This window comes from Lissotriton helveticus, chromosome 7 (assembly GCF_964261635.1).
Source record: "Lissotriton helveticus chromosome 7, aLisHel1.1, whole genome shotgun sequence".
In the NCBI taxonomy this organism is placed as follows: Eukaryota; Metazoa; Chordata; class Amphibia; order Caudata; family Salamandridae; genus Lissotriton; species Lissotriton helveticus.
In genome coordinates, this window is record NC_136068.1 from 97,923,021 (window position 1) to 97,940,686 (window position 17,666).

The 17,666-nt window shown below is 46.6% G+C and overlaps 1 protein-coding gene across 1 annotated transcript in view; it reads left to right on the top strand.

The window, feature by feature from the left end:
- Positions 1-17,666, top strand: part of ADRM1 (ADRM1 26S proteasome ubiquitin receptor) — a 52,379-nt gene that overhangs the window by 14,427 nt on the left and 20,286 nt on the right. The window contains exons 3-4 of the mRNA XM_078651600.1: positions 16,082-16,198; positions 17,399-17,522. Of these exons, the coding sequence (XP_078507726.1) occupies positions 16,082-16,198; positions 17,399-17,522 (241 nt within the window). The remainder of the gene's footprint in view (positions 1-16,081; positions 16,199-17,398; positions 17,523-17,666) is intronic.

Consider the following 17,666-nt stretch of genomic DNA (forward strand, 5'->3'; position numbering starts at 1 on the left):
ATCATAATGCTGCTATCCTAACTGATGGAGACTTCTATCTGCAGATTTTATTTTCTTAGAATTATCCACAGAAATCAGACTGAATCTGGAAATGTTTTGTGAGCAGTCCATGTGCGCGACGGTAGGTAGCTTCTTTCAGCTCCTCGTGGTGTCGATGGTATATCCTGCGCTGGAAATTACGTTAGCGGTGCCAATATAGGCGTCACTCAGGTGTTCTGGCATCTTTTCTTTCCGTGCCAGTTAGTGCAGATCCTGGAAGAGCTACCCATTAGTAATTTTTTGCCAATTTTGTTTTTTTGACGGTTTGTCAAAGCCTCCTGGTTTGGCAGGGATGTCCTCCAAAAAGGCTGGCTTCAAGCCCTGCGGTGCCTGTCATCAATCGATGTCAGGGACTGACCCGCACCTTGTTTGCCTGTGCTACCTGGAGCAGGACCATGACCTGAAGGCCTGTTCCGACTGCCGCGCCATGCACCCGAAGGCCTTGAGCGAGCTACCCCAAGCTCCTGGTGGCTCGACTTGTCACAATCAAGGTACCAGGATTGTTTGCAGAGCCAGAGGTCGCCGTCGCATTTAAAGTCGTTTAGCCCTTTGGGTAAGTCCCACAAAAAGAAGAACAAGAATTCGAAGCAGTCTTCAACTTCACCTCGGCCGCCGACTGTCGCTGTGCTGTCCAGGGTGGAGCCTGAGCCCTATTCTTACAACTCGGGGAGGAATGGGAGGTGGTTGCTGGACCCTGAAGAATATCAGCCTTATGATGAAGGCAATATGGACTGGTGTGAGGATTGGGGTGAAGCCAGTGGCCTGAACACTTCTCCAGATGCTGACATGCTTTCTCCCCCTACCGTGGCTACGGAGGAGGGAGAGTCCTTTGGCGCGGTGGGCGGCTAAGGTCCTTGACCGTAGTCTACCCTCAATAGCAGCCAAGGTGAACGTCTTGACAGAGGTGCTGCAACCGGGAGTGTTCCCCCTCAGAACCTTTGCTCCCATTCAACGAATCCCACATGGACATCCTACTTGGGACCTGGTCCAAGTTCAACACAAGGGCTCCTCTGAATAGGCCTCAATTCCCTGCCCTGTGGGATATTGCTACACAGATGATGTCAAGGGTTCTGGAGGAAGCCTGGACCGTACTTTCTCAGGCTGTTGCTGATGGGAAAGATGCACTGAAGTTCACAAACTGTGGACTAGACATGACCTGCTCACTGGGCAGAGCAGTTTCGCTGACGGTGGTCTTGCGGCACCATGCCTGGTTGAGAAAGACTGGCTTTTCAGTGGATGTCCAATCTACTCTTATGGACATGCCTTTTGGTGGCTCCTGTCCCTTCCGAGACCAGGTTCTGGAGCGCTTTAAGGACAGCAGGGCTACGGCCAGGTCCTTTCACGGCCACAGAAGGGGAGTACAGCCGCGTCCTTACCTGTCCAGAAACCACTGCGCGCGCACGCTTTCCAGCCTCTGCATGGCCATTAACGCAGCTCATACCGAATCAGGGGTTGGGTGGCCAGCGGTCGGGTCAGCCAACAAACCCCCCATCAGCTGCAGCCTCCAAGCCCTCCTAGTCTACCTGCTTACCATCATGGGCACCCAGTGAGTGGTAGGATTTGCTGCCTCTGTCAGTTCATAACATCGGCCGGGTGGGTTTTGCAGATTTTCCTAAAGGGCTACTCCATCCCCTTTGAGACAACTCCTTCTTCCATACCACCTACTTACAACAGCCTGGCGGAAGATCACCTTTCCTTCTCCGCCAGGATGTGATGGCTCTTTTGACCAAAGGAGCCGTAGAGAGAGTGCCAACGCCAGAAGTTGTTTGTGGTTGTTATTCCTGCTACTTACTGGTGCCCAAGAAGGACGAAAGGCTTTGTCCTGTCTTAGACCTGCGCTCTCTCAACTTCTTTCTCAAGAAGGAGATCAAACTGCTCCCTCTAGCTCAAATTCTGTCTGCTCTAGACCCAGGTGTCTGGGTGGTAGCTCCCATTTGGCATTACCAGTGTCCCTCGGGTGAAAGCCTTTTTACTCTCCATCCAGGGAAGGCTAGTGCAGGTGTTTATTGACCACACCACCGCCCTGTGGTACTGCAACAACCAGGCCGGTGTGGGGTCGTGGACTCTTTATCAGGAGGGCCTGCGTCTCCAGACATGGCTGGCTGGAATAGCAGGGCATTTCCGTGGTGGATCAACATCGCTGGGTTCTCTGAACGCCAAAGCGGCCAAACTCGGCGGAAGATACTTTGTGGATCACGAATGTCGCCTCCATCTGAAGATGGTGCAAGGTCTCCTTCAGCAGTTGGGGGAGCCTTGGTTAGATCTGTTCTCTAATGACGAGAACGTGCAATGTCAGCAGTTCTGTGCGCTGGAGTTTCCAAGGCGACTCTTGCTCAGATACTCTTCATCTCAAGTGGAGCTCAGGCTTCCTACCCGCTGTGCAAATGGAATTCTAAGGACAGGGCTTTCCCTTTTCAGGGCCCTAGTTTTCCACACCAGTGGTCCGTGTACTCCATGGCTCAGCGCTTCTAGTGTGGAAAGTCACAAAAAGTAACTGACACCAGCCCGCCTGGGTGGCGTTTATATAGGCAACGCAAACATCCTCAAGGATGCCGTGTGGCGCTGAACTTCGCCACCTACCGGCACAAATGAGTATTACTCACAAAAATGTTCCAGATCCAGTCTGATGCTTGCGGATAATTCTAGGATAAGGAATCTGCAGCTAGATAGTCTCTCCCAGAAAAGGCGTTAACAAAGGCAAGTAACTTGTTGTTTAGCGCAACATGTTTTTTAGATGCTGTAATTGTCCTTGCCCATTTTTTGTTGTTCATTACCATAACTTCAGATCTTGACCAAGTTATGGTGATGGCAACACACAAACTCAACACTTTCCCAGCACCATACATGGGCACTTTTTTTTTACAGTGCAAAACAGATTTTATATGTTTAAATGCACTTTAGTAGCAATTTTCAAACTTCTTGACAATGGATACAGATTCACATAGTTATGTCCAAATGAGAAATCGCATTGCAACTCCAGTGTTCATGGTTAGATATTCGCTTAAAGTTATCCTCCCTATGCTTGGATAATGGTCTGATTGGTATATGTGACTGTCTCAGAAATGTAGGAAAATGTATACAAAACTATAATGTGCAGGCTATGAGTGCTAGGCAGTGTGGTACAGATATGCTTATAAAATGGGTCTTAATATATTGCAGCTGGAGTGGATTGTGTGGACCCCAGTGTCAAATATTCAGGGTAGTGCAGAGTGTGCTCTTCGACTATTCTTGTGAAGCTGAATTAAGTAAAAATGTTGACTTTTCATGTTGGGACCTTTCCTAATAAGACAATAAAGCAGTGTTATTTTTGTAATGGATGCAATATGAGGTAAAGGTGTGAGTTTGTTGATTACCTATGCCGGGTGTGGCTTGTCAGCAGCAGTTCAGGTTTGGCCTGGAATCATCAGTGCTCTGATCTTTCAAGGACTCTTATCAGCACGTCCCATTGGCACACTAAGGGGAACTTTCTAAGGCTTCTCGACTCTTCATTGTGTAGTACTATGCTGTCCTCCTCTGACCAGCAAAGAATTGACACCATCCAGGAAGACACGGCCTGTGGAGTAAGCAGGGGCAGGGTAATGGGAAAAGAGGGTGGCAGCCTTCCACTTCATGGTAGATTGCTGTTTTTGCAAGTATCAAGGCCAAGTCTGGAAAATTATTTTCTGCCATGTGATTCTTTGATTAGCTGAAAAGTCCCAGTATGCAGCTCCTTCTTTTGAGTAGTTCAGCCATCCCCGTGGTGGCAGCCAGAATATTTTCCACCGTTCTAGTAATTCCCCAACCGAGGGCAATTCTATACTCTGTGTTTGCTCCCCACAGGTACAGTGTGGCATCTGGGACATTCAGGTCTAGTGTCAGGTAATGTCCTGGTGTCTGCTTGGTGTAGGCTAGGCTCTATGAAAGATAAGTTGTATATACGTGACTTTGAAAGACATTGTGTAAGTAAATTGAACTCCTAATCCAGTCTTCGTCACTACATTCTCGGCCTGATTCTCTCTCGCATTTGTTTAGAAGCCCGCTGTGTGCGTTTACACACACATATGATTATTATTTTCATTTATTTTTTTAAAGAAGAAAATTTGGCAGGCAGGATTGCAGTCAAGCAAACCCAAGCTGGAGCTTGATCAAATAGTTGCCATCTAAAATGGGGTTCCAATGTATTTGGGTGTGGCATGCGCTTATAGTGTTGAGAAGCAGAACTGGGGTGTATCTGGTTGAGTTATCGGGGTGTAAGTACATCACACGCTGGATTGAATGCAAATGTGCAGGATACCATTTCCACATAAAGGTAGATGCAAAAGACACGTTCTTTGTTTACAGTTGCTATAATTATTTGTTTTAAACATAGTAGTACTTGTAGAATTATTTTTTAATGTATAGCTGCAGTATATTCCCCAGTCAATCAGTTCATAGTCGACTAATTCAGACGCGAAACCAAGGAAAGCAACAGAAACTGGTGTTTTCAATGTTCAGAATTTATGAATCCTACATTTTGGCCTGTATGATATCTGTGACTGAAGTCTGTGAAAACTGGATTTAATGGGAATGAGCGCTTGTTAATTGGAGGCGCCTTTGAACTTTTTGAAAAAAGACAGGGCATTGGTGGCCAAGGTGGGAAGGTAAATACACCCAAAGTAGGATAATACTAGCCCTTTTGAGGCCAGCAGCGTGTACTTGTTTAGACTGCCAATGCACTCTGTGCAAATGCTTGCCCATGTCAAAATCTACTGGCTTATGGCTCTCCCTCCATACTTAAAACGAGCCTGGTATCCTGCTAAACGTGCAGCTATGTACCCTTGAGAAACAAAGAACTTACCTGCCTGTAGGTGAAACTGTACTGTGTCTGCCACAAGAACTGCTATGATCCTAGGGAGATCTGCCCAAACCTGTGTGGAGGTTGTCACAGAGATCACACAAGAACCAAGAGATCCGTACAGATCAACTTCCTTGACAAAACCAAGGACCTGAAACAAAAACCAATATAATCTGATTCTTAGAGCTACAAGTTGTGTATCGCCAAGTTGGTGAGCCTGCACCTCTCCAATAATTCCTGTAGTATTCAGGTGGTACGATCGTGCCCCTCCCTGCCTCTCGGGGAGGACCTGGAGGCCATCTGCATTCACACTTACAGCATGGGGTATGCATCTGTTGGCTCTGTGGGTGACCCAGTTTCAAGAACCATTCCAACCATCTCTCTAGCCCCTAAGGTTCCACAAATATCATTGTTTATGGTCTCGACTGAGCCCTAATCCTAAAGGCCAGTACCCAGTGGGACCTTCTAAATATTTGAGGTTCCGTGGGTGCCCCCAGCAGTGAGAATTTTTTTCGCAATGGGCACCTCTAAAGTGAGGATCCACCAGGTGCCTTCATAGTTAGTACTCACTAATTGTAACATGCACACCCATTGGAAAAAAGGTGGGTGTTTTATTTTTTTAACTCTGGTAGACAGTCTCCTGACTAGACCAAAAAGAGACTGTGGTTCTTGCTGCTAAAATTCTTTCTTTGCACTTGGTACAGGGCCAATAAGAGTTTGAGCTCTGTAAGTCAGATGTAGCACTTGCCAGATAGAGTAACATTTGAACTTGGGCAGATGCTATAGAAACCTTGCTCGGATAGCTAAGAAACTGCGAATACTTTTGGGTGGTATCTCAGTCCAGAAGGCATCTAATATTGTTTGAATTTTGTCTATTTCTTCTTTTTCCCTGCTCATTTTACTTACCTGTAAATAGATCAAATTTTCCTGTGAATTTATGGCCCTGAATGGACGTTGATGACAATAAGTGATATTTTCAGTGTCATACTTTGAGTATTTAACACCTGCTGCCATGATAGTGAGCCTTCCCTACTCACCCTCTTTCCCAGGATCAGTCAAGTGCCCCAAGGAAGTAAATCGGCTTTCTAATTTAAGTTCAGTTGTTTACTACTGGATCACCAGTAATAAACTTTACCCAGGTAAGAAGATGCTGCCCAGTAGTCACTTATTGACTCGGGGCTCCAAGAAATGCTTCACAGTGTTCGGACCTGTACAGAGAGACCTTCAACTCTTGATTCAATCAAACCTAATTTGGTCTTGTATTGTGTGGAAACTTATTCTGAAGTAGACAGACCGACAGAGGTCGCTGGGCTCAGATTGTGTAAATCTAGACCTTTTACCAATGATGTCCTGTGCTTAACCTTACCATAAGCCCAAAACTGAGCACCAGGTAAACCCCTTTAGTACTTAACCATCAGGGTGGCGCAGGTGAGCAGACCGCCCGTGGTGGAAGTGTGGGCTTAGAAACTCAGAACTCAATAAGGACATTAAAAAGAAAAAGTACTTTAAAGTTCACACAACATAATACTGTACATGATGTTTCATAAGCAGCAAACTAAATTGAGTAGTACCACTTCGGGTGTTGACGGGCGACATGTCTTAGGCTTGTTCAAATGGGCACCTGCAGATCACAAAAGATTCCAATCACCTATGGAGTCCCACCAGGATTTCATACTGTGTTGCCATCTTAAACCTTTACATGGGGCCTCTTGGCACTCTATGCACAGATAACAGCACCATGAATTCATGATTCATTAATATGCTGATGATAAACAACTGTACTTGAAAGTCTCTTGTGCTTCAGACATCCAGTGCCTTGAACACTGCCTGCACATCATTCAGACCTGGATGTCCAGTGTCTACCTGAAGCTCAACCCAACCAAGACAGACTTCTTGTTATTTGCCACAAACAAGAAACAGTATAAACCTGGCTCAAAGACCTGACACTTAATCTCTTCAAACCCCAACTTTCACTGACTGCCTGGACACTTGAAGTCACCCTGAATACCAACCTCACCGTCAAGAAGCATATTGCCAAAAAACAAAGACTGCTTAGTACCAGCACTGGCTTTTAAATGAAGTGACTTCAGAACTGTTGTTCAAGCACTCATACTCTCTCATTTGGATCGTGATAACGCCCTGGTCCATGGCCTGCCAGAATCCATTTTGGTACCCCATAATTGCATCCTACACACTGCAGCACGTCTCGCTCGGGGCCTGAAGAAATATGATTGCATCACCCCCCTCCTTGAGGAACTCCATTGGCTCCCCACACCATCTTCAAAACTAGCAACATCATGTAGAAAGCCAACATGACTAGCACACCTATTTATCTTGAACATAGGCTCGCCGTCTCTGGCAGTCCTTGGCACACCAACAGCCAGGACACCATAAGACTGCAGACTGAAAGTAAAAAAAGAAGAAAAACAAGCATTTGCAATGCAATAGGTCTCGCATTAGGAAAGTTTGAGCTATTGGTATTGTGAATGACAATTTTTTTATTTATGTGTTGGTTTTGAAAATAGCGAAATTAATAGCTTTGTTATTTACAATGCCAATAGTTCTAACTTTCGCAAATGTAACACCTTTAGCATTTGTAATGCAATATGTGTTGTATTTACGTGAGTTAGATGTATTGACATTACAAATAACAATGTATTTTTTTTTAATATAATTAATACTTACATTTTAATGGGAGAGAACCAGCGCTTCTCAGCATGGGTGTAATACTTTTAATGGGAGTGTACCTGTGCTTCTCAGCAGGGGTGCAATACTTTTAATGGGAGCGTACCAGCGCTTCTCAGTAGGGGTGCAACATTTTTAATGGGAGAGTACCAGCGCTTCTCAGCAGGGGTGCAACGCTTTTAATGGGAGAGTACAACAGCACGAGTGCAATACTTTTAATGGGATGGTTCTAAACCTTCCAGTTACTGGTGCAATACATGTATCGGCACTTCTCAGTACCAGTGCAATATGTGTACTAGCGGTTCCCAGTACTGGAATAACACTTTCAATGGGAGAGTGGCAGCACTTCAAAGTACTGGTACAATGCAAGTACCCAAGTTTTTCAATACTAGTGGAATATGTTTAATGGGAGAGAACCAGCACTTCTCAGTATTTGTACAATACTTTTAATGGGCGAAGAGCTACGGAAGTCAGACACCCCGAGAGACAAGGACAGCCTGCTACGGAAGTCAGACACCCCGAGGGACGAGGACAGCCTGGAGCTACGGAAGTGTCAAACACCCCTAGAGATGAAAACAGCCAGGAGCTACAGAAGCCAGACACCCCGAGGGATGAGGACAGCCTGGAGCCTCGGAAGTCAGACACCCCGAGGGATGAGGACAGCCTGGAGCTACGGAAGCGTCAAACACCCCTAGAGATGAAAACAGCCAGGAGCTACAGAAGCCAGACACCCCGAGGGATGAGGACAGCCTGGAGCTACGGAAGTCAGACACCCCTAGAGATGAAAACAGCCAGGAGCTACAGAAGCCAGACACCCCGAGGGATGAGGACAGCCTGGAGCTACGGAAGTCAGACACCCTGAGAGACGAAGACAGCCTAAAGCTACAGCAGTCACACACCCGAGGGACGAGGACAGATTAGAGCTTCATAAGTCAGACACCCCGAGGGACGAGGACAGCCTGGAGCTTTGGAAGTCAGACACCCCGAGGGACGAGGACAGCCTGGAGCTACAGAGGGAGGACAGAGACAGCCTGGAGCTACAGAAGTCAGACACCTGAGAGACGAGGACAGTCTGGAGCTACAGAACAGTCGGACACCCCAAGAGACGAGGGGAGCCTGGAGCTACGGAAGTCAGACACCCTGAGAGACGAGGGCAGCCTTGAGCTACAGAAGTCAGACACCTGAGAGACGAGGACAGTCTGGAGCTACGGAAGAGTAAGACACCCTAAGAGACTAGGACAACCTGGAGCTGCGGAAGTCAGACACCCCGAGAGACAACAGCCAATAGAAGGCCACGGTTTTGAGGAGTTCAAGTGCCTCTGCTCTGCGCGAGTGTGAGAACAGGGAGCGCCGCTGTGGACGCGGCCAGGAGTGACTTTGTGTCGTAAGTTAAAAAAAATAATTAATATTGTGAAGGAAGAGGCCGGTGCAGCAGGATATCCCTTTCCATAGTCCGCGACCATTGGAATGTGCCAGAAATGTGGAGAAAGATAGAATGAGAAAGAGAGAGAGAAGAAGGGTGGAAGAGAGAGATAAAGCGAGAAGTAAAGAGAAAAATAGCGCGGAAGAGAGTGAAAGAAAGAGAGTGAGTGAGAGGGAAAGAGAGAAATGGGTACGAGTATGAGAGAGGGAGATAGAACAAGAAGCATGGAGAAAGAGATAGTGAGAACAAGAGACACAAGCAATGGTAAGCAATGGCCTGACCACAATAGTTCTATGTCAACAGGCAGCTAAAAGCTGTCCGTAGGCAAAATTTAAGAAGAATAGATGTAATGCAGCTTATAGTAAGTACCAGTGGCTGATTAATTTGAGCGTTCAAACCCTCGCTGTATGCACTACCAGAATGTGCCACATAATGCAGACTCTTTTCCTCCCACTAAATTACCTCGGTACACAAACATTCCCGGAGACATCCGTCACTGTAGAACTCCCACTGCTCAACTGAGAGATTTCACAAGCTATGGAGTCCATGGTCTGCGGCATAACTATTCTACAGAAAATAATGGTAACCTAAAACCTATATTGCGGTGCATTTTTTTAAAGGTCTTTTTCTGTCTTAAACCACATGTGGGCGTCTACATCACTGCAAGCTCCGGTTCCACTCAGATCTGGAATGGAAGGATTATGTATGTGTACGAGGTTAATGTCCGTGTTCTATTCACATGGCCACAGACTACAGTAAAAAATGAGCTATCAGGGAGGGGCGAACCTGCGTTTAATACCCCTGAATATACTGCTCCTTGTACGCACCGTGAGGGGGGGAACAGGCTGCGCCAGCACACGACAACGGGGGCTCATACATTCACAAACGAGCCAGCGCTGAGGGGCGCTCAGCCAATGGCGCGCTAGCAGGGCGGAGTCCCGGAGGCGGCCGAAGGGCAGGGGCTACGATTCCTGCGCAGCCGCCGTGGTGCCCCGCCCTTGCACCGCAGCCGCCGTTCCCGCAGAACACCGCAGGTCCCGCCGGAGCAGCAGAAAGTTTGCAGGCTGGAAGTTGTCAGCCTGTCCCTGCTCAGGAGCCCCTGGCCACGTCGCCCCCGCCCGCCCATCCATCGGGGGCTGAGGACCCGGCGATTGTCCCCAACATCAGCGGTGAGGAGCATGTGTGTGTGTGTGTGCGTGCCTGCGCGCGCGTGTGTGTGTGTGTGTGTGTGTGTGTGCGCGCGCGCATGCATGCGCGAGTGTGGCTGTGTTGTGTATGTGTTATTCACTTGCTGAGAATATGGGATAGGAGATGTGCACGGCACCGGGCTGGGCGTGCGCGCCCACGAGGTGAAATCGACGAGGGCTTGCGCGTGCACATCCCCTGTCTCAGATTCCCAGAAAGTAGCCAACAATAGATACTTCGCTGGACGCAATTCTTCGCATTGCTACACCAGCTCGACCTAAAAAGCTAGCAGGCCTTTATCTATGCACCCTGAATCTGGAACAATGTTTTGGGTTGGGGGCTTGGGTGTAGTGCATCCCTTCCAGTGAACAATTGGGTGGGAAAGGACAGGGAAAACTCCTTAAGCTTCAGATGGGCCCGCTTTCTCCTCCACACCCAAAGTCTGACCCTCTGCGAAGGATCCCTGGATTACCCAAAAGTAGCCCTGCAATTTCCATTGTTGGAATATAGAAAAATACAATAGATTCCAGTGTGTCTAGCAATGTCTGACATTTGCTCCATATACATCCGCGATGCAGAAAATTCATGAATTCACTAGCAGTAGTAAGTAAGTAGTAAAAGCTTTTTTCGATTTTAGAACTAGATAAAATCATAAAAGCAACCGACATATTATACAGTTTCATCATACAAACATAAAAATAAGCTAAAATTAATATTAAACAATTGAATTGCGATTACCGAATAGAGTCTTTTATGACTACAAGTAAAAAATAAAAAGTTTGGGTACAGCCAGTTAGTTGTATGTTATCAAAACCAAGAGCAATTAAACCGTTCCGAGCTCCAAGGAAAACTATTATAATACAGTATTGAAGCTATAAATGATCATATGTACATCGAATTTTAACACAGTTTTTGAGAAACATAGCGATACGTTTGGCATTTGATACTGTTTCTAGGTGTTGTAAAACCAGAAAAGCGGGGCGGCATCTCCTTAGTCCTTGGGACAACAATATTGGCAATAACCAGCGTTTGCGTGGTAGGTCGTAGAACTTACAGAACAATACAGCATGGATGTTAGATTGTTCGGAGATACCATCGCATGGACACCGGATAATTGAGGAAGACCAGTCTTGTCTCCTCGGAAGTGTAATCAGACGAAAAAAAGTGTTAAATCTAAACCGTGTCGAAGATGGCCGTCGGGACGGTCGTGTAAGCGCCCGGCTCCGCGAGCCTTTCACTCCTGCATCGATATCCTGCCTCTTTTCCTGTGCCTGTGTTGCGGTATAACAGAGATTGAAACGCGCTGACACCGCTCGCGTTCCTCCGAAGTCTCTGCCTGCTGGTATTACGGAGATCTGGTCACGCCGATTTTCCTTTATGGTTGCCCCTGGACCCTCTGCCTGCCGCCGCCGCTGGGCGCTGCTTTACCGACGTCGGAGAGACGATCTGGGGAGGCGCTGTTGTTTGCGGTACTGCTGCCGGCTGCAGTGGGAGATGGTGTGTATCCTTCACGGATGTGGCGAGTTCCCTCAGTGCTGTAATGTATACCGGCGAGGTGGGATCCCCCTCTCGTAATTCCTCCCATTGTTCCTCTGCTGACGAGCTGAGCTGCCTCCATTTTGGGACATCCTTCCTGCCTAGGGTCGCCCTCCTCGCCTGAAGCACAACTCTGTACTACAAGCCGTGTCTCTACCGGCTCCCGGCCTTTCTCCCGGGGTCCGTGTCGCCCTTCCCTTACCACTGTGGTTTCATCGGCGATATGGTACTGGCGCTGGTTTTTCAGGACGGGGTGATGAATGCCTCCTTATCTCCCGGGGGTGCTATCCTGCCTAGTCTTGAGGGTGGTGACGGCCCGACGGCAACTACCTACGTCGCGGACAGGTTGGAACCGCAGCGGGACCTGACTTACGGCGACATCCTGGCAGCGCTCACCGGCTTGAGGGACACATGGTTGCGATGCACCCAGGAGCTGGGTTGGAAGATTGACGACGCCATTTCTGCTCCGAGGCGCCTGATGCGATCCGGCTCCCTGCTGCTTCCTATCGCTCCTGGAATGGATAGTATGTTTCTACATGCGTGCTCGATACAGCGGATGATTCCTGGCAACAACGGATTGTATCTGCCGGTTGACGGCGCTGCTGTTACATCGTCGCCCCCCACTCCGAGAATTGTGACTGTGCCGCTGCTTTCGTCCCCATTGCCTCGCTCACCGCCTTCCCGGCTGCTGACCCTCCTGGCCGCCTTTGCCTCTGAAGGCTTTTTTCTAAGGTGGTGGACTGTTTTTCATCCTGTACATGAGGGGACGATGGTATTTTTGGACACTGGACTTATTGGTCAATGGAGACTTTCCTTTCATCTTCTCCTGCTTCTTCTTGGTTGGGGGCGGCCATCTTGTCCCTTTGTTCTGCCTTCGATGAGCTCCCAGCGGTGGCCATGTTTGGTGGACTTTTGACGTTCGGGCCAGGGCTGATGGTGTTCTTCTCACTGACTTTGTCTGTTCTACGGGCGATGATTCGGACTGGGACGCTTTCTACTATGTTTGAATGCGATGTTTTCACTGTTTCTTTCCCCCACTTCAGGTTGTATTAATCTGTCCTGTTGTTGATCCTTTTTGGTGGGGTATAGGTTTCGTGCGGGCTGTGGAGTCTGGGAATAATTGGTTCTGACCCTCCTCCGGGTTTCGGTGCTCTATGGGAGTTTTAGATTGGGATGTTCCTTTCTTACTCTCATAATTTAGGTTTTTTCCTAACTCTTTCCTTTTTCTTTTTCTCTTCTTGTTCTATATTTCGGGTTTGCTGGGCGACAGACACACTGCTGGGGGGGGGGGGGTAGGCCGTAGCCTCCGCATGCGTGTAGGGTGGGGGGTGGGAGAGGGGTCTTTAGTTTACTGGTTTTAGTTTCTATGGTGCCTTGGTCTCTCTTTCTTTTGTCTTTCTTCTTTCTTCTTTTGGTCCGTGTGTCGGACTATTGCGGGCGGGTGGCGGCATGCGTTGATTCGATTGCTGCTTCTGTTACCTTAGTTACACGTACTTTGAGCCGCCGTGCCGCCTGGGGAAACTTGACTTTTGGGCTGTTGAATTGTCGGGTTGATTTGTCACTTCGGTGCTGTTATGCCTACACGGACTCTGTTTTCTTCATATATAAATTGTTTTTTTGATCTGCTAGTGAAAAGCTGACCTTTATTGTTACAACGAAATTTTTTTAAAATTAACCTTCATTGCTCCTTCGTCACGGTATCATGATGATCTAAGCTGTGGTCTTTGATGCTCGCTTGTGGTAATGATGTATTACTGTGTCGCTATATTGTATGCGCAGGTGCTTTCACAGTTTTTGTGGCCGGCCGGTTGGTTGTGGGCCCGTATTTTGTCATCTTAATGCACAATAAAGGTTTTTGGAAAAAAAAAAAAAAAAAAAATCTAAACCGTGTCAACAAATATTTTTCATAATTGGTCAAGCAATACGTTAGATATGGTTGAATACCCAGATTACATTGAATACTTAACAAGTGTCGATTTGAGGCTTTATTAGATTCTTGGGCTAAACGTAGCTCTCTTAAATGTGACCGACATGATAGTTTCAGGGTCTTTCTTGTAATATCAGTTAAAAGTATGGGTTCGTTAAAATATATAGAAAGATTCAAATCCCTGAAAGTATCATGTACAAAGGACAGCCATGGAATATTTGACCAATTGTCAAGGCCCAGACAATCTAAGATTAAAGCACGAGTTAAGCAACATTGTTCTGTTGTCCAAATGCGGTGCCACAATAATATTGGCTGAAGTTTTATATAATCAGCTATATAGTCCATTCCGAGTTCGATATGACAAGCATAAGTTGGAGAACGCAGTGAAACGGCCAACAGATAACAGATCAAGGTATTCTCCACCCTCTGCAAGATGTCGGCCGATACATAGCCCCATACCCCAGCGCCATAAACAGCTACGCTATGGCATTTTGCATAGTATATTTGTAAAAGTTCTTTTGGGGGGGGCTACCCTACTTTGCATGCAAACACGATTAGGGCGGATGTGGCTCTTAAAAATAGGAGATGCCTGCTAACGATTGCAGGCTTCCAAGAAGAAACTCTATCAAATAAAATACCCAAGTAGGGGTATGTTTTAGTACACTCCAACCTAGATTCTTCAATGAATATCGATTTATTTTTGGTTGTCTTTTTCCCAAAGTGCATGACAAATGTTTTTTTGATATTAACCTTGAGATCCAATGAGGCCATAAAGTTACAATAGGAATTTAGCTGTATTTGGAGTTGCACTGGAGTTCGCGCCATAATCACCGCGTCATCCGCATAAAGTAACACGGGAATAGGGCGACGAACAATAGCAAGTAGGTCCTGGCTTCCTTCTAACATGGCCTTCTCAAGCCCATTTGTATAGAGATTAAATAAGAAGGGAGCCAGTACACATCCCTGTCTAACCCCCTTTGTAACTGGGAAGAGGGGACTAAGCTCCCCATTCACCCCAAATCTGACCCTGGCCATTGCTCCCTGGTACAGCTCACGTAAAAAGGATACTATCGGGAGGTCTACACCCAGTTCTGTTAGGATTGACCACAGCCTTGAATGTGAAACACAGTCAAAGGCTGCGGTCAAGTCCACATAGACCAGGTGGAGGTTGCCTTTCTTGGTCTGGACATACTTCCCAATTAGAAGAGAGAGATTCAAAGCCTGCTCTACTGTGCCCAGTCCCTCCCGGAAACCATATTGCAGGTCGGTCAGAATGTCGTTATCCTCTGACCAGATCCAGTATATGTGTTCCACGTGGACGCAGGACCTTGTTGCAGGGGAGTTGTAGACAAATTTAAAAGTGTGAAATAGCTAGTAAGGGACTAGTAAAACGTCTCTCTTGTTACTTCATTCATATTGCTGTAATTGCGGTCAGCCCTTTACAACTTGGCGAGCGAACAGTACTCACGCTGGGTAGGAAGTGTGTACATGATGTACCCCTCTTGACCACACAGGCCTTTCTTTCTGTCGCAGTCAATGTCCTAATAACGACTTCAATGCATGAGGTGGTCTGCACTCCTGATTTCTTCAGCGTTTAATCCGTTATCATTTTTTCTCATTAGTTCCGTAGTGCGTGCAAAACCGGGTTGTGCTCTGCCCAGAACGCACCATAATTATATAATGCATGTGGGGAGCGTGATAACGACTTCAGCACACATACAGGACTGTCATTTGTGCTTAAGTTGGGGTCGAAAATCTACAGAGCTTGCTATGACGAATTTGATGCAGGGTGGTATGTTAAACGGACCCTATGAGGGACCTCTCTCCATTCCAACATGTTACTGCGCAGTTCCAGCAGCCCTGTGCATAGCCAGTATGATGGGCACAACCGTACATGTTCAAATTAAGCTTTCCATGTCCAATACAGCTGAATCTTCCCAGGTGTAGCCCAATGTGGTCTGTGCATACCTTATTTACTAGAATTTAGCAGCATTTGCCCAGTGCAGTTTCATAGGCCCAGGTGTTGGCTGATATGTTTAATGCAGCTTGTCCTTCACTTCTCCAACCCTTTCCAACCTCCGCCTTCCCCCACTCCCACTTGAGCAATCCAACCCTCTATTATCTGTAGGCCATCAGCCCATGCTGGAGTGGGTGAGGACATGGTTTGTAGAGGTGGAGAGCATTGTGTATGCTGTAATAGTTTGAGAACTGTATTGCTGGACATGGCAGATCAGTAACCTACACATTACATCCAGAACAGCTCATTAAGAGAGAAGGCGTATAGTAACTCATTTTAGATAGGAAAGCCTTAGTGGGGTCCTGAACACAGCAGGGATTGGCCTTGCAGTGACTATTCCTAGTAACGCATAGCAAGAGAAAAGTTTGTGATGGTTGCCAGTTCATTCTGTATTTTGAAGCTATTTGACATGTTTGACCTTCTTCATGGAACTGACGTTCATATTGATTTTCCCAGGATCTTATTATTTTTCCGGATGACTGTGAGTTTAAGAAGGTGCCCCAGTGCACATCCGGACGTGTGTTTGTCTTGAAGTTTAAAGCTGGATCCAAGCGTCTTTTCTTTTGGATGCAGGTGGGTGCTTGATTTCTATTGCTTTCTTCCATCTTCACTCTATATTGTTTGCGCACAACGCCATCCATCACTTATGATTCCTGAACTTTCCATTAAGTATAGTTCTCTAAAGTCAAAGCATCAAATCAGTTGTTCCTCTTATAAATAGGACCCTCCACCAGTGTCATACACTTCTGTGTTACCCAAATGAAGAGTCAAAGGATGAAAGGCTTGTAAAAGGCAGACAAGCCATAGAAATGGAGGCTGAGAAGATGTAGGCGAATTATATGCTTTTACTGACTGGCTGCAGGGCAGGCAAGTGCATAGCAAACAAGGTATAGTAGTAGCAGAGCGAGGATGAAGGAGAAAGACCTGTTAAGAGTGTGGGTGGTGGGGGGTGGGCGCTGAGTAAATAATACAAAATCTTAAACCTGGAATTACTGTTTTTAATCTTGGCACAGACTGATGGGAACACAGAGAAAATAAAAATGGTAGTAGGAAACGTTTTGAGGGATGAGACGGAAGGAGGAAAGACCAGAGTGAATGTTAAGTCTACAATTGGGTTGTGGGTGGAGGAAGTGTAACCCAGTTGTAAACCCCATTGTATTTTTCTCATTGTTCGGGATGGTTGATCTCGTACATTGGGAAAAAGTAGCTATACAGAGGTGCATGCTGTTATACTGAACATGAGTTCATGCAGTATTTTGCATTAGAGGGCATCTCCCAACTTTGCCCAACCACCCAAGGAAAGCATCACCAGTGGCAGAATGACAGATTCCCTACACACATGGAGGAAGCACTCACCTGTGCACTTGGTACAGGTGTGTGTCTTAAGTACTTAATTCACTAAGCAAAGGATTGGTAATTTGCTTGTGGTTTATTTTTTAATATTGCCCAAAAACGAGCACTGAGACAGCATCTGGATTTTCTTCCAAATAAAACCAATGTGACATAATAGATCAAGTATTTTATCAAGTGCAAGATTATACAAGTTAGAAGCAAACTGAACTTCTATAGACATAAAAGTAAACACACCCCTCATAGTCCCTAAATTAAATTCTGAACTTTCAAATATCTACCCCCAGAACTCACTTAGTGAAAGATTGACACTTTATTTTGTTTGTTGAATTTACAAGTGGGTACCGGAGAAATATTGTTCTTAAGATATTTTCAACTGTTTGAATGTCTTGTTGCTGCTCTCTGATGGCCTTTCTTTTACAGGAGCCCAAGTCCGATAAGGATGAAGAGAATTGTCGTAAAGTGAACGAGTTTCTGAATAATCCACCTATGCCTGGGGCTTTGGGCAGCAGTGGAAGTGGAGGCCATGAGCTCTCTGCACTGGGAGGTAATCATTCCAGTACTTTTGCAGCAGCTCGAGTGTTTTATATTTCAGCAAAGTAATTTAGTTAGTCCATCCCTGTTGATGTGAAGGTCTCTAGGAGGAGCAGTATACCCAATATCTGGGTAGAGAACAGGACTTGAATATCTA